Source organism: Neovison vison, chromosome 1 (genome assembly GCF_020171115.1).
Source record: "Neovison vison isolate M4711 chromosome 1, ASM_NN_V1, whole genome shotgun sequence".
Classification (NCBI taxonomy): domain Eukaryota; kingdom Metazoa; phylum Chordata; class Mammalia; order Carnivora; family Mustelidae; genus Neogale; species Neogale vison.
The window spans coordinates 242,547,991-242,569,836 of NC_058091.1; the positions used below are offsets into that span (position 1 = coordinate 242,547,991).

The 21,846-nt window shown below is 41.3% G+C and overlaps 1 protein-coding gene across 1 annotated transcript in view; it reads left to right on the forward strand.

Annotated features, from left to right (window-relative positions):
* TRPC7 (transient receptor potential cation channel subfamily C member 7) overlaps positions 1-21,846 on the forward strand; it is a 148,017-nt gene that overhangs the window by 31,798 nt on the left and 94,373 nt on the right. The window contains exon 3 of the mRNA XM_044227302.1: positions 16,212-16,394. Coding sequence (XP_044083237.1) covers positions 16,212-16,394 — 183 coding nt within the window. The remainder of the gene's footprint in view (positions 1-16,211; positions 16,395-21,846) is intronic.

The following is a 21,846-nucleotide window of genomic DNA, read 5'->3' on the forward strand; positions in this document are numbered from 1 at the left end:
AACACGTTCATAGTTCAAAGGACTCAATATAGTTAAATGTCAGTTTTCCCCAAACTGATTCATAGACTTAAACGCAATTCCAACAAAAATCCCAGCAGAACTTCTCATAGATAAGAACAAGTTTATTTAAACATGTATATGAAAAGGAAAGGAAGGAGAAAAAGCTAACAACAATTTGGAAAAGAATGAAGAGCCCAAAAGACTCAACATACCTCATTTTCAGGTAATATTAAGCCAAAAATCAGAAATACTAAATACTAGTGAAATAATAGATATAAACTCAAGGAAAGAGAACAGAGAGCACAGAAATAAACCCATCAAATATGATCAATGATTTTTGACAGCTGTACAAAATCAACTCAATGGAGAAAGAGTGTTTCAACAGATGAAGCTAGAGTGGGTGAATACCTATGTGCAGTAAAAGGAATCTTGACCTAAACCTTACACCTTATATAAAAGTTAACACAACATGGTTCACAGACCGGAATATAAAACCTAAACAAAAAGCTTCTAGAGCAAGACAGAGGAAAACACATTTGTGACCTTGTGTTAAGATTGCTTAGTTGGGGCACCTAAGGTGGCTCATTTGGTTAAGTGTCTGCCTTTGGCACAAGCAGGTCATGATCTCAGGGTCCTGGGATTGAGACCCGCATCAGGCTCCCTGCTCTGCTTCTCCCTCTCCCTCTGCCCCTCCCCACAACTTTCACTCTCTTTCTCTCTCTCTTTCTCTCTCTCTCTCATAAATAAAACCTTAAAAAAAAAAAAGATTCCTTAGTTTTAACACTAGAAGCATAGTCATAAAAGAAAAAAAAGACAAATTTAAAACTTCTGCTCTTTGAAAGATAATAGTAAGAGAATGAAACTATGTCACAGACTGTGAGAAAATATTTACAAACCCTCTTATAAAACAATTTTATCTAGAAAATATATAAGAATTTTTTATGATATTATATGACATACCACACAGTAGGTCATTAGTTTTTGATGTAGTGTTCCATGATTCATTGTTTGCATATAACACCCAGCGGTCCACGCATTACATGTCCTCCTTAATACCCATCACAGTAATACCCATCACAGTCCTAATCCATCCCCCTACCCACTCCCCTCTAAAACCCTCAATTTGTTTCCCAGAGTCCATAGTCTCCCATGGTATGTCTCCCCCTCTGATTTCCCCCCTTCATTTTTTCCCTTCCTTCTCCTAATGTCTTCCATGCTATTCCTTATGTTCCACAAGTAAGTGAAACCATATGATAATTGACATCCTCTGCTTAATTTACTTCACTTAGCATAATCTCCTCTAGTTCCATCCATGTTGATACAAAAGTTGGGTATTCATCCTTTCTGGTGACTGAGTAATATTCCATTGTGTATATGGACCACATCTTCTTTATCCATTCATCTGTTGAAGGGCATTGCAGCTCTTTCCACAGTCTGGTTACTGAGGACATTGCTGCTATGAACACTGGGGTGCCTATGGTCCTCTGTATCTTTGGAGTAAATACCCAGCAGTGCAATTGCTGGGTTATAGGGTAGCTCTTTTTTTTTTAATCTTTTGAGGAACCTCCACACTTTTCCAAAGTGGCTGCACCAACTTGCATTCCCACCAACAGTGCAAGAGGGTTCCCCTTTCTGCACATCCCCTCTAACATTTGTTATTTCTTGCCTTGTCAATTTTTGCAATTCTAACTGATGTGAGATGGTATCTCCATGTGTTTTTTTTTCAATTTATTTATTTTCAGAAAAACATTATTCATTATTTTTTCACCACACCCAGTGCTCCATGCAATCCGTGCCCTCTATAATACCCACCACCTGGTACCCCAACCTCCCACACCCCCGCCACTTCAAACACCTCAGATTGTTTTTCAGAGTCCATAGTCTCTCATGGTTCACTTCCCCTTCCAATTAACCCAAATTCCCTACTCCTCTCTAACGCCCCTTGTCCTCCATGCTATTGGTTATGCTCCACAAATAAGTGAAACCATATGATAATTGACTCTCTCTGCTTGACTTACTTCACTCAGCATAATCTCTTTCAGTCCCGTCCATGTTGCTACAAAAGTTGGATATTCATCCTTTCTGATGGAGGCATAATACTCCATAGTGTATATGGACCACATCTTCCTTATCCATTCATCCGTTGAAGGGCATCTTGGTTCTTTCCATACTTTGGCGACTGTGCCCATTGCTGCTATAAACATTGGGGTACAGATGGCCCTTCTTTTCATGACATCTGTGTCTTTGGGGTAAATACCCAGGAGTGCAATTGCAGGGTCATAGGGAAGCTCTATTTTTAATTTCTAGAGGAATCTCCACACTGTTCTCCAAAGAGGCTGCACCAACTTGCATTCCCACCAACAGTGTAAGAGGGTTCCCCTTTCTCCACATCCTCTCCAACACATGCTGTTTCCTGTTTTGTTAATTTTGGCCATTCTAACTGGTGTAAGGTGATATCTCAATGTGGTTTTAATTTGAATCTCCCTGAGGGCTAATGATGATGAGCATTTTTTCATGTGTCTGATAGCCATTTGTATGTCTTGATTGGAGAAGTGTCTGTTCATATCTTCTGCCCATTTTTTGATGTGTTTGTCTGTTTCGTGTGGGTTGAGTTTGAGGAGTTCATTATAGATCCTGGATATCAACCTTTTGTCTGTACTGTCATTTGCAAATATCTTCTCCCATTCCGTGGGTTGCCTCTTTGTTTTTTTGACTGTTTCCTTTGCTGTGCAGAAGCTTTTGATTTTGATGAAGTCCCAGAAGTTTATTTTTGCTTTTGTTTCCTTTACCTTTGGAGACGTATCTTGAAAGAATTTGCTGTGGCTCATATCAAAGAGATTACTGCCTATGTTGTCCTCTAAGATTCTGATGGATTCCTGTCTCACGTTGAGGTCTTTTATCCATTTTGAGTTGATCTTTGTGTACGGTGTAAGAGAATGGTCGAGTTTCATTCTTCTACATATAGCTGTCCAGTTTTCCCAGCACCATTTATTGAAGAGACTGTCTTTTTTCCACTGTATATTTTTTCCTGTTTTGTCAAAGATTAATTGACCAGAAAGTTGAGGGTCCATATCTGGGCTCTCTACTCTGTTCCACTGGTCTATGTGTCTGTTTTTATGCCAGTACCATGCTGTCTTGGTGATCACAGCTTTGTAATAAAGCTTGAAATCAGGTAAGGTGATGCTGCCAGCTTTATTTTTGTTTTTCAACATTTCCTTAGCGATTCAGGGTCTCTTCTGATTCCATACAAATTTTTGGATTATTTGCTCCAGCTCTTTGAAGAATGCCGGTGGAATTTTGATCGGAATGGCATTAAAAGTATAGATTGCTCTAGGCAGTATAGACATTTTAACAATGTTTATTCTTCCGATTCAAGAGCATGGAATGGTCTTCCATCTATTTGTGTCTTCTTCAATTTCTTTCATGAGTGTTCTGTAGTTCCTCAAGTACAGATCCTTTACTTCTTTAGTTAGGTTTATTCCCAGGTATCTTATGGTTCTTGGTGCTATAGTAAATGGAATCTATTCTCTAATTTCCCTTTCTATATTTTCATTGTTAGTGTATAAGAAAGCCACTGATTTCTGCACATTGACTTTGTATCCTGCCACGTTGCTGAATTGCTGTATGAGTTCTAGTAGTTTGGGGGTGGAGTCTTTTGGGTTTTCCATATAAAGAATCATGTCATCTGCAAAGAGAGAGAGTTTGACTTCTTCATTACCAATTTGGATACCTTTTATTTCTCTCTGTTGTCTGATTGCTGTTGCTAGGACTTCTAATACTATGTTGAACAAGAGTGGTGAAAGTGGGCATCCTTGTCTTGTTCCTGATCTCAGTGGGAAGGCTGCAAGCTTATTCCCATTGAGGATGATATTTGCTGTGGGTCTTTCATAGATAGATTTACTCATTCTTCTCAAGTGCACACGGAACCTTCTCCAGAATAGACCACATACTGGGTCACAAATCAGGACTCTACCGATACCAAAAGACTGAGATTATTCCCTGCATATTCTCAGATCACAATGCTTTGAAACTGGAGCTCAATCACAAGGAAAAGTTCAGAAGGAACTCAAACACCTGGAAGCTAAAGACCACCTTGCTTAAGAATGCTTGGATCAACCAGGAGATCAAAGAAGAACTGAAACAATTCATGGAAACCAATGAGAATGAAGACACTTCGGTCCAAAACCTATGGGATACAGTAAAGGCGGGTCCTAAGGGGAAAATATATAGCCATCCAAGCCTCGCTCAAAAAAATTGAAAAATCCAGAACACACCAGCTGTCTCTACACCTTAAAGAACTGGAGGATCAACAACAAATCAATCCAACTCCACACATAAGAAGGGAAATCATCAAGATTAGAGCTGAGATCAATGAGGGAGAAACCAGAGATACAGTAGAACGTATCAATGAAACTAGAAGCTGGTTTTTTGAAAGAATCAATAAGATCGATAAGCCACTGGCTACACTAATCCAAAAGAAAAGAGAGGAAGCCCAAATTCATAAAATTATGAATTAAAAGGGAGAGATCACAACTAACACCAAGGAAGTAGAAACAATCATCAGAAGTTATTACGAACAGTTATATGCCAATAAGCTTAGCAACCTAGATGAAATGGATGCATTCCTGGAAAAATATAAACTACCAAAATTGAACCACGAAGAAATCAACAACCTGAATAGACCGATATCTAATAACGAGATTGAATCGGTGATCAAAAACCTCCCAAAAAACAAGAGCCCAGGACCTGACGGATTCCCTGGGGAATTCTACCAAACCTTCCAAGAAGAAATAACACCTATTCTCCTGAAGCTGTTTCAAAAAATTGAAGCAGAAGGGAAAACTTCCAGACTCTTTCTATGAAGCCAGCATTACCCTGATCCCCAAACCAGGCAAGGACCCTACCAAAAAGGAGAATTTCAGGACCAATATCACTGATGAATATGGATGCTAAGATTCTCAACAAGATCCTAGCCAACAGGATCCAACAGAACATTAAAAAGATTATCCACCATGATCAAGTGGGATTCATCCCTGGGCTACAAGGATGGTTCAACATTCGCAAATCAATCAATGTGATACAACAAATTAATATGAGAAGAGAGAAGAACCACATGGTCCTCTCAATTGATGCAGAAAAAGCATTTGACAAAATCCAGCATCCGTTCCTGATTAAAACGCTTCAAAGTATAGGGATAGAGGGAACATTCCTGAACCTCCATGTGGTTTTGATTTGAATTTCCCTTATGGCTAATGATAATGAACATTTTTTCATACGTCTGTTAGCCGTTTGTGTGTCTTTTTTGGAAAAGTGTCTGTGCATGTCTTCTGCCCATTTCTTGACTTGATTATGTTTTTTGGATGTTGAGTTGGAGAAGTTCTTTATAGAACTTGGGTATCCGTCCTTTCTCGGTAGTGTCATTTGCAAATATCTTTTCCCATTCTGTGGGTTGCTTCTTTGTTTTATTGACTGTTTCCTTTGCTGTGCAGAAGCTTTTTATATTGATGAAATCTCAAAAGTTCATTTTCACTATTATTTCCTTTGCCTTTGGAGACATGTCTTGAAAGAAGTTGCTGTGGCCAATGTTGAGGTTACTGCCTGTGTTCTTCTCTAGGATTTTGAAGGATTCCTGTCTCATATTGAGGCTTTTTATCCATTTTGAGTTTACCTTTGTGTATGGTGTAAGGCAATGGTCCAGTTTCGTTCTTCTGTATATAGCTCTGCCATTTTCCCAGAACCATTTATTGAAGAAACTGTCTTTTTTCCATTGGACATTCTTTCCTGCTTTTTTGAAGATTATTTGATCATAGAATTGATGGTCCATACCTGGGCTCTCTATTTTGTTCCATTAGTCTATGTATCTGTTTTTGTGCCAGTACCATGCTTTCTTGGTAAGCACAGCTTTGTAATATAGCTTAAAATTAGGCAACGTGATGTCTCCAGCTTTTTTTTTTTTTTTCAACACTTCCTTGGTGATTTGGAGTCTTTTCTGGTTCTGTACAAATTTTAGAATTGTTCGTTCCAGCACTTTGAAAAATGTTGTTGGTATTTTGATTGGGATGGCATTGAAAAATAGATTCCTCCAGGCAGCATAGACATTTTAACAATGTTTATTCTTCTGATCCATGAACATGGAATGTTCTTCCATCTTTTTAAGTCGTCTTCAATTTCTTTTATGAGTGTTCTGTGGTTTCTCAAGTACAGATCCTTTACCTCTTTGGTTAGGTTTATTCCAAGGTATCTTATGGTTTTGGGTGCTATTGTAAATGGAATCAATTCTCTAATTTCTCTTTCTACAGTTACATGGTTAGTGTATAAGAAAGCAACTGTCTTCTGTGCATTGATTTTGTATCCTGTCACATTTGTATGAGTTCTAGTAATTTTGGGATGGAATCTTTTGGATTTTTCACTTGAAGTATCATGTCCTCTGCAGAGGGAGAGTGAGAGTTTGACTTCTTCTTTGCCAATCTGAATACCTTTTATTTATTTTTGTTGTCTGATGGCTGTTGCTAATACTTTAGTACTATGTTGAACAACAGTAGCTGGAGTGGGCATCCTTGTCGTGTTCCTGATCTTAAGGGAAAGGTTCTCAGTTTTTCCCCATTGAAAAAGATATTCATTATGTGTTTTTCATAGATGAAGTTTATGAAATTGAGAAATGTTCCCTCTATCCCTATATTCCAAAGAGTTTTTAATCAGGAAAGAATGCTATATTTTGTCAAATGCTTTTTCTGCATCAATTGACAAAGCTCAATAACAAGAAAATAAACTCAATTTTAAAAATGGACAAAAGATTTGAATAGACACTTCGCCAAAAAGATAAAAGATGGCAAATAAGCACATAAAAAGATGTTCAACATCATTAGACATTAGGGGATGCAAATTAAAACTACAATGAGATACTACAACACAGAAAATAAATTGACCATATCAAGTTCTGGTAAGAATATGGATGAGCTGGAACTCCCATAATTCATTGGTGGTAATGTAAAATAGTATCCATTCTAAAAACTGAGCAACTTATCCGAGCTACCACTTACCACATACCCAACAATCCCATTCCTAGATATCTACCTTTAAAAACTTAAAACTTATCTTCACACAAGAATTTGTATATGAATGTTTGCAGAAGCATTATTCATAACTGCTAAAAACTAGGAGCACTCACATGTCCTTCCCTGAGTGAATGTATAAACAAACTGACATGTACAGGCAGTGAATGTGGAAGAAAAATAAGTGGATTACTGATACATGCAACAACATGGATGAATCTCAAAGGAATCATACTGAGTAAGAGAAGCCAGTCTCAAAGGGTTACATAATATAGGATTCCCTTAATATGACATTCTGGAAAATGCAAAACTCCAGGGCCTCTTGGTTCCTGCGCAACAGAGCCACAGCTCACGGTCCCAAAGAACATTGTAACACAATGTAGCTTCCAAGAGCTGAAACTGGACAAACTGACTGGGATGCTTACTCTCTGTCCACTGACCAGTGCCCACAAGCCCCCTTGTTATTTTCCTTAAGGACGGACTTGAATGTGCCTTAATAGAACGCAGAGAAGAGTTGCAGATAACAGTTCACTGAGATGGACGGCAAGGTCCACACAGATATAAACCACACTGCTGATTTAATGGAAGTCACCAGCACTGACAAGGCTGGAGACAACCTTCATCTATGGCACCAAGAATTGCATTAGTGTTCATGAGATTACTCCTGAAGAGCAAATGTAAGTTGTACAAAATGAGAAAGATCTCTGCGGGCACACAAGAAATTTACTATCCAGTGATTCCTGATGCCTACAATATCCACAACCCTGGTCTCATCAAGAAAAACAAATTTATTCAGATTGATTTGGAACTGGCAAGATTATAGACTTAATCAAGTTCAAGAATGATAACCTGTGGATAGTGCCTGGAGGTGCTAACCAGGACAGCATTGGTATGATCACTAGAGATAAAAGTGAATTCAGATCCAGAGATATTTTTGATATGTACTTTGATATGTACTCCTTGGAAGGAAACAGAGAAGAAATCACAGCTTTCTCCTGTATTTTATGTTTTCTTTCCCATGAGGTAGTCTTGTTCTCACTCCAGCAATTAACCACCACAAAGAACAAAGGTCAAGAGTTTTAAATCAATGGTCAAAGTAAAGTGATAATAAGAATAATTGCCTATTTTGTTAATTTTGGCCATTCTAACTGGTGTAAGGTGGTATCTCAATGTGGTTTTAATTTGAATCTCCCTGAGGGCTAGTGATGATGAACATTTTTTCATGTGTCTGATAGCCATTTGTATGTCTTCATTGGAGAAGTGTCTGTTCATATCTTCTGCCCATTTTTTGATATGGTTGCCTGTTTCGTGTGTGTTGAGTTTGAGGAGTTCATTATAGATCCTGGATGTCAACCTTTTGTCTGTACTGTCATTTGCAAATATCTTCTCCCATTCCGTGGGTTGCCTCTTTGTTTTTTTGACTGTTTCCTTTGCTGTGCAGAAGCTTTTGATTTTGATGAAGTCCCAAAAGTTCATCTTCATTTTTGTTTCCTTTGCCTTTGGAGACATATCTTGAAAGAAGTTGCTGTGGCTGATATCAAAGAGATTACTGCCTATGTTCTCCTCTAGGAGTCTGATGGATTCCTGTCTCACGTTGAGGTCTTTTATCCATTTTGAGTTGATCTTTGTGTACGATGTAAGAGAATGGTCGAGTTTCATTCTTCTACATATAGCTGTCCAGTTTTCCCAGCACCATTTATTGAAGAGACTGTCTTTTTTCCACTGTATATTTTTTCCTGTTTTGTCGAAGATTAATTGACCATAGAGTTGAGGGTCCATATCCGGGCTCTCTACTCTGTTCCACTGGTCTATGTGTCTGTTTTTATGCCAGTACCATGCTGTCTTGGTGATCACAGCTTTGTAATAAAGCTTGAAATCAGGTAACGTGATGCCCCCAGCTTTATTTTTGTTTTTCAACATTTCCTTAGGAACGACATGTGTTGGAGAGGATGTGGAGAAAGGGGAACCCTCTTACACTGTTGGTGGGAATGCAAGTTGGTGCAGCCTCTTTGGAGAACAGTGTGGAGATTCCTCAAGAAATTAAAAATAGAGCTTCCCTATGACCCTGCAATTGCACTTCTCGGTATTTACCCCAAAGATACAGATGTAGTGAAAAGAAGGGCCATCTGTACCCCAATGTTTATAGCAGCAATGGCCACGGTCGCCAAACTGTGGAAAGAACCAAGATGCCCTTGAGTGGACGAATGGATAAGGAAGATGTGGTCCATATACACTATGGAGTATTATGCCTCCATCAGAAAGGACGAATACCCAACTTTTGTAACAACATGGACGGGACTGGAAGAGATTATGCTGAGTGAAATAAGTCAAGCAGAGAGAGTCAATTATCATATGGTTTCACTTATTTGTGGAGCATAAAAATTTTATGGAGGACAAGGGGTGTTAGGAGAAGGGAGCTGGGGTAAATTGGAAGGGGAGGTGAATCAAGAGAGACTATGGACTCTGAAAAACAATCTGAGGGGTTTGAAGTGGTGGGGGGGATGGGAGGTTGGGGTACCAGGTGGTGGGTATTATAGAGGGCATGGATTGCATGGAGCACTGGGTGTGGTGAAAAAAATAATGAATACTGTTTTTCTGAAAATAAATTTTAAAAAAAAAGAATAATTGCCTAACCACAGATATGTTGAATCACTATGTTGTACACTTGAAACTAATGTAACATTACATGCCAATTATAAAAAGATTTAAATTGCCATTTGTAAGATTAAATATAAACTTTTATTTATTTGGGTGTTTATTTATTTTGTTATTTGTGTTATTCTTTGTTAACTATACTAAGCATTTTACATCACTTTGGTACTGATTCTTCCAATGATTATATGATGTGTATATTATTACAGATTTAAAACTGAGATGCAGCGGGGCCTGGGTGGCTCAGTGGGTTAAAGCCTCTGCCTCCGGCTCAGGTCATGATCTCAGGGTCCTGGGATCGAGCCCGGTGTCGGGCTCTCTGCTCAGCAGAGAGCCTGCTTCCCTTCCTCTCTCTCTCTCTGCCTGCCTCTCTACCTACTTGTGATCTCTGTCAAATAAAAACCTTTTAAAAAAAAAACTGAGATGCAGAAGAGGTACATGGCTTGTTCCATTTCCCACACTAACAAGTAGTAAAATAGAAGTTCAGACTCCAGGTCCTCCTGATTTTATTTTTCTTTACAATTTTTATTCAAAATCAATTTCGTTAACTAATAGCGTAATATTAATTTCGGAGGTAGAATTTAGTGATTCATCAGTTGTATGTAACACCAGTGATCATTAATTATATCAAGCGCCCTCCTTAATGCCCATCACCCAGTTACCCCATCTTCCCCCCCCACCCTCCAGCCACCCTCAGTTTGTTTCTTATAATTAAGAGTCCCTTACAGTCTGTCTCCCTCTCTGTTTTTATCTTGTTTTATTTTTCCTTCCCTTCACCTGGGTTCATCCGATTCTTAAAATCCACATATGACTGAAACCATATGGTATTTGTTTTTGTGTGACTTATTTCACTTAGAATCCTAGAGGAGAACATAGGCAGTAACCTCTTCGATATCAGGCACAGCAACTTCTTTCAAGACACATCTCCAAAGGCAAGGGAAACAAAAGCGAAAATGAACTTTTGGGACTTCATCAAGATCAAAAGCTTCTGCACAGCAAAGGAAACAGTCAACAAAACAAAGAGGCAACTCACTTAGAATGATACCCTGTAGGTCCTCCTGACTTGAAAACCTGTATACTCACTAACTATACTGGATAATCTGTTAGGTGTTCAAATTTCCATATACCAGGCCATCCTTTATTTCCCCAAGTTAGATGACAGTCGGTCCCGGTTAAGCCACTAGTTTTCACAGTGTGCTAAAGAGAAGGGAAGAGGCAACACAGTGAAAGGAAAGATAGCAGCATTTGGGCCAGATCTACATGTTTTGAATCTTGGCTCAACCACTTAGTAGCTATGATATCTTAGACAAGTAAACTGCTCCGACTGACTCAACATTCATGGAACATCTATCATGTTCCAAACCATGTTCTACACTCTTCTTATTAATAAAACAGCAATGTTTCCTACCCTCAAGAAGCTTACATTCCAGGAGAGGACATGGGCAATAAATAGGTAGAATATATATTATATCATATCACATAGTCATCAGGTGTATTAGGAAGGAAAAAGTAGGATAAGGCGATGGCAAATGGAGAAGGGTTATAATTTTTTTAACTATGTTCAGTTAACCACTGTATAGTACATTATTAGTTTTTGATGTAGTGTTCAATGATTCATTAGTTGAGTATAACACCCAGTGATCATCACAACATGTGCCCTCTTTAATACACATCACCCTGTTACCCCCTCCCTCCACCCCCCCTCCACCCCTCTGAAACCCTCAGTTTTTTTCCCAGGCCCAGAGTCTTTCATGGGTTACAATTTTTTTAAGAGATAGTCAAGGAAGGCTTCTGAGAAAGTGACATGTGAGCAGACTTGAATGAGTTGTGAAAGTTATTCATTTAGAGCCTGGACGAAGAGCATTCCAAGCAAAGAAAATAGCCAATACAAAGGTCTGGTCCATGCCAAATGTACAGCAAGGAAGCAAGGAAAAACAGCAAGGAAGTCAGAGTGGCTAGAATAGACTGAGGGAAGGCGAGAACCAGAGGAAGTAAAATCAGGAGGAAAATGAAGGGGCTACACATGTATGTCCTCACAGAATGACATAACAACCCCACTTTTACTTTGAGTGGATGGGACACTGCTGGCTGGTTTGAACAGGGCAGTGCCATGATCTGACTACTTCTTCTAAGTATCCCTCCAACTGATATATGGAGAATATGCTAGAGCAGACTGGAACAGATTTTTTTTTTAGTTTTTAGTTTTTGGTCCTAAGCAAGTAAAAGGGGGGAAACTAAGGTGGACAAGACTAGATCCAGAGCTAGTTTTGTCATTTGTGAAAAGACAATTTGGCATTCAAGTGGAGATATCAATTTGGCAAGTGGATATCTGAGTCAAGTTCAGGAGAAGGATGTGCTAAACATAACTTTTGGAGTCATCAGCATATGGACGGTATCTAATGTTCTTATATAAGATCACTAAGGCAGTGAGTATAAATAGATAAAAGGAGAATTCAAAGGACAGGGCACATCTTTGGGGCATTCCAAAATTAAGATATCAAAGAGAAAATAAATCCAGAAAGAATATAAAAAGTAGTCATTCGGGAAGAAAAACACATAGAAGAGCATGTTAGGCTGGAAGCCAAGTGAAAAGTGTGTACCAGAGAGAAGGGAGTAATCATCTATATCCAAGCTCTCGATAGGTCCTGTAGTATCTGAGGCTAGAGAACCAACCACTAGATTTGGCAACATAAAAGTCACTTGTGACCCTAATGAAAACAGTCGCAGGGGAGAAAGTGGATGTGGGTGTGGAAGCCTTATTGAATGGAATAAGAAAGAATGCCTGGACGGCAACTGGAAACAATGAGTATAGACAACTCAGTTGAGGAGTTTTGCTATAAAAAGGAAGAGAAAATTGTAGTTGTAACTGGAGAGAAAAGTGGGGTCACGAGAAATTCTTTTTTAAGATGAGAGAATAGCAGCATGTTTGTATACTAAGCCAGTAGGAAAAGGGAGAGACTGACAACACAGGAGAAAGAAAGGAAGGTTGCAGGAACCCTGTGCTTGAGTAGGCGTAAGGGGCTGATATACAACACCAAAGTAGAGGAGGCGGCCTTACATAGGAGCAGGAACACTCTGCAGCGGGAAGAGGGAGTAGTCCATGGGTGCAAATGCATGAAGACAGAAAGTGTGAGCACGTCAGCAAGTGGTGCTTCTCTTCTGAGGATTCCTATTTTTCAAGCAAAATGGGAGACAAGGTCCTCATTTTAAAATTAGGAGGAAGGGGAGGTGTCAGAAGACTGAGAGGAGAAGGTACACAATATTTGTCAGGAGAGAGGGAGGGTAAGCTCCCCAGAGACTCCGAGGACCGTCGGAGGTGGGGGTGGTTGATGGCATGCCTGATCAGCACGGCTGTGTCTTGTGCAGTCACATTTTCTCTGCAGAGGCAGGAACAGGGCAGTGGAGAAGTAGACTCAACTAAGGTCAAGATTCTGTCCAGTAAGAAGGATGAAATAAGAGGAGAAGAGTGTTGATGATATAGACAGGGATGATTTATAAGGCTCGCCCCTGATTATAAGCACTGCAGGGAGGGAGCCGGGCCCCTGAAAGGAAGGAAAACCAGTGAAAGGGAGGTATAATCAAAGCAGCCCTGTAGCTCTGGGAGAAGATTGCTGGGATTGGGGTCCCAAAGGGAGTGAGCTCAACATATAAAAGGCGGTGGTCAGAGTGGGAAGAACTGAAGGTGGGGTCCCAAAGGAGCTGTGGTTCCCAGGAACAAGTAAGAGAATGAGTGGCTGAGTTAGGAGTTGAGAAGGTGGCTGTCAAGGAAATGAGAGGGCAGAGTAATGGGAGGGTCACCTTCCTGGACCCAGAAACCACCATGGATAACAACAGCAATGTTGGGAGGATGGCTGTGAGATGTGAGTAAGTTACAAATAGAAGGAAAAATGGATTCAACCTGTTTGTCTCTCTCTCTGGGTCTTAGTTTCCTTACGTTTAAGTTGGGAATGCTGACAGTCCTTCCATCATGAGATTTTTCTAAGGATTAAGTGAGAAGCTGCAGGTAGAACATCTGTCACCCATTGGGACTGGCAGATTTTAACGCACAGAAAATGCAGTTATTTTTAAAAGGGTCCTTGTGAACTCCTGGGTGTGTGTCTCATCTACCTCCAGCTAAAGTTGGGAGAGTGTGACCCGGAAGGCTTACTGAGCTCAGGGTTGGCCCAATAAATCACAATCATCATAATTTCCCAGAGACATTCACCTGTGGTCCTCTCTGGTAAGCCTGGGCCTGGCCATGAGCACCCCCACCATCTGTAGCTGTCCTTATCCATGTCACCTCTGTCTTCCCGGCAGGCCTGAGTTTTCTCTGCCTCTCCCAGCCATCTGCTGACACCAGGTTTGTTGTCTCGCAGTCTGTCTAATGCAGAAGGCAAAAGCAAACTACACACTTTGGCTACACTGTCTAGTGGGTCCCCCCAACTTTTTATGGCCAGGTTAGCTGAAAGAGCCCAGGGAAGCTAAAACCTTGGGGGAAAAAATGGTACCTTGTGTTGTGAACTGCTGAGCGCAGAAACGTGCAGAGACTCTAGGGCAGTACAATTTGATGTTCCTAGCATGGGGAGCGTGGGCCATGGGCTAGGTCAAGCCCTTTCCATTTCTTTTCTGTATCTAACCCTGCACTCAGCTCTAGGCAGGAGTTTCTACCAAGAGATGAGGTCATGTCTAACTAACGGGGAAGTGTCTGCCTTACCAGGAACAATATTCAGAGACTCCTGCTTCTCAAGACAGAGACAAGAAAGGTGACGGAGTAGGGGCCAGAAATCTCAGGACACCTGAGCTGCAGCAGCAGGACTGCCAGAGTTGAACAGGTCCTCTTTGCTGAGCCCAGTCCCTTGAGCTTCCCACCCCAGTTCATCAGGGCTCTCAGAATATCTTAGCTGGAATACATTCTGAGCAAGTTTTACCTAGCATTACTGTTACACAACCCGGAGAGTGGATGCCTCGCCTCTACCCCACACTAACTCAGAGACCATATCTGCTCTGCTCATTGCCAATTTTTCATTGCTGAGTACATAACAGGCCCTCAGTAATGAGAGACAGAAGGAACAAAGGGAGGGAAGGACAGAGGGAGAGATGTTAAGGATGGAGGAGCACAGAATACGGCTCTTCATCTCATCACCCAGCTCTATGCCAAAACCTAGAAGACTCCAAGTATCCTCCCTGAATCCTTCTCCATAACAGTCTGCCCGAACTGAGCAGTCTTCTCTTTCTACCCAGAATTTTCCTTTTTCTTCTTAAATTATATAGGAAAATGAAGGCCATTCTTGTCAGAAAACATTTTCTTGATCCTCCTCCCAGCAAACAAACACTTACCGCCCTCCTTCTGTAATGCACAGTGATATTTTGATGTGGCAGTGCTAGAAGAAGACAAGAATCCTTAATTCGGAAAAATAGCTAAGCTTCTACAGTTTGCCAGGTTCCCACCTATTTACTCAGGAATCCAAATCCTGGAAAAGCAAACTTGCATTCCTATTTACCAACTACTACTTACCAGTCTGAAGGCTATTGACATTGATTAACATTAAAAGTAACACTTGGTTCTCCTGTCCTTTCTGAATAGACTTGTTTCAACTAAGAAATAAACAAGGAAAACTCTAGAGGAAAATATTTCTGGGGAGTAGTGCTATGAGGGTGACATGAAACATTTTTTGTCCAACATTTTGGATCATTATTTGGAATTGAAGCAATCTGCCTGGGGCGGGGGTCACTCAGGAAGGAACCGCAGACTCTCAAAGATAATTCTGAAAGGTATGCCTAGGGAAGAGAACAGAGGACCCCAGGGGCAACTTATTAACAAAACAAAACAAAGGTCTAAAGATGTTTACTCAACTGGCAATTTAAGGAGCCACGATTTGCCATACAAAAGGATATGTGGTAAGAAATGATCCCATTAGTTTTAAATTACATTTGATTTTTAAATTTATAATTTACAAGCAGATATTCCAGCCCCTAAAAAGAAAGCACACCTATGTGCATTTTTTTCCAGTTTTAGCCTATCAGCCATATCTTCCAGTAAACTTTCTGTGTACAACAGTTACCACTCTAAGTGGGTAGTAAATGAGTGAAGTGTTATTTCCAGCCTCCAAAGTTAATTTCTTTATCACCCCTCTCTCAGAACTGGGCACAAAGAAGTGCTACTTTGAAAGAGCCAGGATGGGCATCAGCAGCCATCAGAATCCCTTAGAGAACAAGGTTAAAGGACAGATCCTGGGTGTCAGCGGCAGGAATTCTGACTCAGTCCAAGAGGGGCCCTGGGAATCTGCAGTTCCAGCGTGCACCCCCTGGTGACTCCGAAGCAGGTAGCCCACGGAGCCCACCCTGTCCAATCCCAGCTTAGAGAAGAGGCCCCTCTAAGCTGCTGTGCCTTCTGGACACAGCCCAGCCCTGGTTCCAGCGCTCTCCATGAGCTCACACTTGGTGGACAGTTACTGATCCACGCTGCTGTGCTGTCCCGCTCCATGGGGCTCCTGGTGACACACCCCTGATTTCTCTTTATTCTGTCAGAACGATTACAGGAAGTTATCTATGCAATGCAAGGATTTTGTGGTGGGCGTGCTGGACCTATGCCGAGACACGGAAGAGGTGGAAGCGATTTTAAATGGAGATGTGAACTTCCAAGTCTGGTCTGACCACCACCGTCCAAGCCTGAGCCGCATCAAACTCGCCATTAAATACGAAGTCAAGAAGGTAAGCTTCCCCACCTCTCCAGGCCTTCCCGCCTTGCGGGACTGTTGGCCTAGTTTTGTGCCCAAGCGTATTTTATGTTCCCACGAGGAGACCGTGAAAACACCAATCTCCTGACTGCTCTCTAGATGAGAATGGCCAGCCTTGCAGACTGCTCAAAGCTCCTCTCAGTGAACCCCTTCCTTCACTCCCCAGCCCACCAAGGGAAAGGCAGCAGGACTGTAATTCCATGAGCAGGGTTTGAGCCTGGAAAACAACAGAGGAGATTTTCAGCCTCCAAATGACTGGCAGGGACAATGTGACCTGACATCAGCTAGGATGCCAATTCCCCAGTTTTCCCAAGAAAATGAATCACTCTGGTCTGTCAATAGCACTGATTGAGATCTGTATGCCTAGGGACTTGCTGAGTAGAAATGTTTAGCATGGAGGCTTTGTGGGAGCCAGGGTTCTGGGAGCCTTAGAGGAATTTCATTCCAAAGGCTTATGCAAGTACTTAGTAGGAAGCTCAAGGAGACTTTTTACAGGAGTAAGCTTGTCCCACCTCCTCAGTCAACCTCAAGGTGTCTTTAATGGCCACGAGCACCCAGTAGCCCTCAGGCCCATAGTGGGTGGTCAGACTGAAGTCCTAAGCAGCAAAAGTCAATTATGCCTCCACTCTGGATAGACTCTGGATTCTTTAGAATCTGCTCTGACATTAGATGATGTCATGCATCCTGATGAAAACTGCAGCGCTCCAAAGATCAATGTGTTTCATTATCATTGTGCTTTGCGTATATGCAAAATAGGTGCTCAGCCTTCAAGGGTTTTTATTTTTTCCCAGCTATTTCACAGGGTCAATACTGGGGTATTTTCAATGTCCCCAAACTGACCTCTGGGCACTTCTCTTGCTTACGTTAATTTGTATGGAGGGAACCATCTTTCAACAAACCACATGCATCTGTGCAAATCATCTAGTTAGAGCTTCCAAGTTTGAAAAAATCTTCCTGTCCCTCTTATTTTTAATAATAATAATAATAAATCTAGGAAAAACAGCTTTGTTCAAAGACTCTGGGTCCCAAAGGTAAAGTGGACAAATCATAGGAAATGTGCCTTCAATTACCATTCAAAAACACAGGGCTACGAAAAGAGAAGAAGCAGGCTATAGCTTCAAGTACAACCTTATTTTCTGGGGTCAGGAAAATTCTCATTTTTTTCACCAATCCCAAGAGCTCAATGAGGCTTTTCATCAAAGCATAGCATTCTAATTCAGAAGCTGCTGAAGATAGCCACGGCCTTGGAGTTCACACAAACCCTGCTATGGAAGCTATTAGCAGTGGTAATGATGAGCTTGAATTTCCAGAATCACAAACATTTGCTTGCTTGCTTGCTTGCTTCCTTCCTTCCTTCCCTGCCTCCCAGCAGAGAGAAGGAGCATAGGGTGGAAGTGAAGATTTTCCTGAAAACCCGAAGAACAGGAGATGCTTAGCATCTGCAGATTTATATTTGCCATTTGGCTATTTATGAGCAATTGCAATGACCCATTAAATGCAAGCGGTCACCATTTTTCTGAAACATAAATCCAAACCTCTAGCAACACCATCAGGGAGGATAGATCAGTCAGCTAGTCCAGAAGTCTGGCCACTACCTCAGAGCTACGTGTTCCCCTTGTTGTCAACTACTGAGTACAAAACTGCCCTGGTGATGAATGAGAAGAAAAAGAGAAGTACGCCATGAACAGGACGGTTCAGGGCACAATAAAAAAGGCTTCATGAGGGAAATGATTTAGTGGTATTTGCCAATTAGGAGTCATAAAGGCCTCAGGAAATATGCATCATGAATGTCAAGTGTCTGCAGCAGTTTGTGGGTGGGAAGATGATAAACTACCTGCCTAAAAAGTCAGCCTTGCTCATTTGAAACACCTCCAATGGATAAATTCTCTCAAACCATGTGTACCATTATGTAACAGCAGACAGACATAGAGCTTCCCTTGACATTTATTCTATCATGAATTATAGTGAAAATACCTAATATTAAAAAGATACATTAATATTATAATGAGATTTCATTTTTAATTTATGAACTTTAGCATGCTTCCATGGGCACAATCTAACCCTAGGTCTTTGAGTTATGAAATGACTAGCATCAAAGCCTCTTTATAAATACATTCCCTTTGCACCTGATAAATATAATAGCTTTAAGGCTAGAATACAGAACCATAAAAAATTCCTAAGCCTCTGCCCACATGATATCAAATCAAACCACTAATTCAGTCATTAAAGCAAACTAATTGTTCTTGGCAGTTTCATGGGCTGCTACTAAGTAAGCTCTTTAAAAATGGTGTTGTGTTAATAAATTGGGAGATCCTGAGTTAAGTAGAGTCAAAAAGATTTCTTTGTTTAAAGACATTACAGAGCTTTAATATGCTTTGCTACTCTAATTAAAAGAAAAAGAGTACAATATGTATTACTTGACCACACAACTCTTTCTCATGGAACACTGATGAAACTCATTTTCCATGTAGATATATCCATGGAAACTCTAATGTCAAATCAGCCTCTTTGAGCTATGAAACGCACAGATCTAAATGCAGTGGGTGCTGCCCTGTGGCTGATAATGAGCCCTGGATTGTGTCCCTCACCTAAATGTCTGCCTCTTTTCACGCACCACACTAATGTCTGCTCCTCCGGCTGGCTCAGTCATAATGTCAGCCTCTATGAGATCAAGATAATTTTCCCACCATTGCACAAGGGGCCACCTGGTAAACAGAAAAGAATCATGAAGTAGGTGTCACAAAACCAGATTTTTAGCATGATTCCTTCACTTACTAGCCACGTGGTTTTGGACCAGTCTCTGAAGGTCTCTAAGTCTCATCCTTCCTTCCTTCCATTCCAAAATGGGCATATAAGCTTCTGCTCCCATTTCCTGTGAACCTTCAAATAGGATGATATGAGAGTAAATGCTCTGCAAACTGTAAAGTTCTCTGGAGTTCCAAACGGAAGCATCGTTGCTGTCATTCAATGATGTCCTCCTTCCTTGGAACCGGGTGGGGGGTCTTTCTATTTCCAGAGATATTCCCTAGCTTGTCCTTTGTCTTTTCCCTAGAAAATGCTAGAAACTTGCCCTTGGCTAAGGGGAATCATTATCATTATAGCCTAAAATTCTTCCAGAAAAGACAAAAGGTCTTGTGAGGATATGGTTTTTCTCCATGACTTCCGTTTTAAGAAAGTAACTCAGCCTCCCCAAAAACCCACATATATGGGCGCCTGGGTGGCTCAGTGGGTTATGCCGCTGCCTTCGGCTCAGGTCATGATCTCAGCGTCCTGGGATCGAGTCCCACATCGGGCTCTCTGCTCAGCAGGGAGCCTGCTTCCCTTCCTCTCTCTCTGCCTGCCTCTCTGCCTACTTGTGATCTCTGTCTGTCAAATAAATAAATAAAATCTTTAAAAAAAAAAAAACCCACATATATGTGTTATATGAAATGTTAATCATTGTGTTTGGAAGACAGTTTTGGAAAAGTGGCTCAGAAGGTGCCCTTCGAGGTTAATCTTGGCCCAACCATTATTAATGGAGTCACCTGAGCAAGTCACTTAACCTCTCTATGTCTCACTTGGTTTATTAAGTATGGATAATAATACCTATTTCATAGGATTATGATAAGAATCAAATGGGATAAAGTAAGTATGCCTCAAATAGCATTGGGCCCATCAGCCTGTGGGTATGAATGTATCCTATGTACATATATGTACACTATGTACACTACAATGGCTTAGAGCACATGTTCATGTTACTTAACACATTTCTGTCATCCATCTCTCCATACCAGACTTAACAGGTTATGATCCCTTTGGAAGCTAGGCTTGCCTTATGAAGAAGCAAGGAGGCTTCTCTCCCCAGGCTGAGTCACACATAACCTCAGAAGTAACTCCACTTGGGCCTCATGGATAAAGAAACCAGTCCCTCCAACTTTGGCCCACAGCCTGCCATATATAGGCCTTGGTCTTCTTCAGGGGCAATGGGACTGGCAGACATCTTGCTGTCTTCTCCACTTCTAGCTATCTCTGGCCCCACAGAACCATGCCTAATATCTTCTTAAAGGCACTCTTCTCCCTCTTCATATCAACTCTAAATAAATGCTTAGGGAACTTCCAGCTCCACCAACAGAGAAGACCCAACCAGTCTCAAAATCCATTTAGGCTCAGCCAGATCCAGGCTGCAGCCATAAAAGGAGCCCAGTGTCTAGCACGTGGTCAGTGCTGACCAGCTGGTCATAGAGATCCAGACTCAATCATTGGTGCTCTCTTCAACTTGATTAACTGAAGACACACATCTGAATCCTTTACTCTCACCCTTCCCTCTCTCTCCTCTTGATCCCTTGATTCATCTCTAGGCTCACAGGGATATTATCTTCCTTTCCCCTGCATTATCCCTTGCTTCTTCCTGACTCCAGGTCTGCCTAGATGGGGATCATATAAACCTCCTATTCACTGAAAGAACTTTGTAGGTATGTGTCATTCGAGTTCAAATGTCACAGGAGAATGGGACAAAAGGACCCTGAAGGTCCAATTTTGTACAACAGAAGCCTTACCTCTACCTAGAGAGGAGATGGAGGTTCTTTGGACATAACTAAGCAAAGATACATTAATTTTTTAATGTAATTTTTTGTAATTAATTTTTAATGTAATTAATTTTTTTAATTTTTTAAAAAAGGAGAACACATTAATATTTTGTCCAAAATTACATTGGTCCCACTGTAGAGAGCATGTCTATTACCAAGCAGTATCACCAGTAAGGGGGTAGTTCAATCTGACATGTATTTCAGCCACTGCCTGTGAGCTCTGTAGACACTGACTGGCCTTCTGGGCATCCCAAGGCGGGTATGATAGTCCTGTTCTTAAAGAGCCATCAGGTGGTAGGTAAGGTGGGGACAGGGATGCTATGACTATAGCAGTAGCAGCCTCTACACCTCACTAGCTGAGCAAAGTAGAGGTCACAGTAGTCACTTTCAGACTTGCAGGTGGCCCCCCGCGGTCTGGTGTCCTGGCCTGTGGCTTGGTTTGTGGAACCTAAGCAAGGCACTGGCCATCTTTCTTCCCAACTGATGAGACTCCCTACCCTCCTATGGGAGCAGTTTCACTTTGCTGAGTCTGCCAGACTCTGAAAGCTGCACTTTCCTGACTCTGCCAAGTTCCTAGGTGATTCCTAGCTCAGAAAGCTAGTCTCACATAAAATAAAGCCCTGGGACAGGACAAAGAGAGGGACAAGGAGTTAAAGGGAGGGGGGGTGCTCACTAACCCTACTAAGACAGTTCCCTTTTTTCCATACCACTGTACTAAGGAAATAATATTCCCTATGATTTTCATTCACTTACTTAGGCATCATTTAATAAACATTCACTGTGTCCACCACACCACCAACTTTATGCTAAGCACAGGGGAGACTGAAGAGATCAAGACCCAGGCCTCACCCTTGAGGGGTT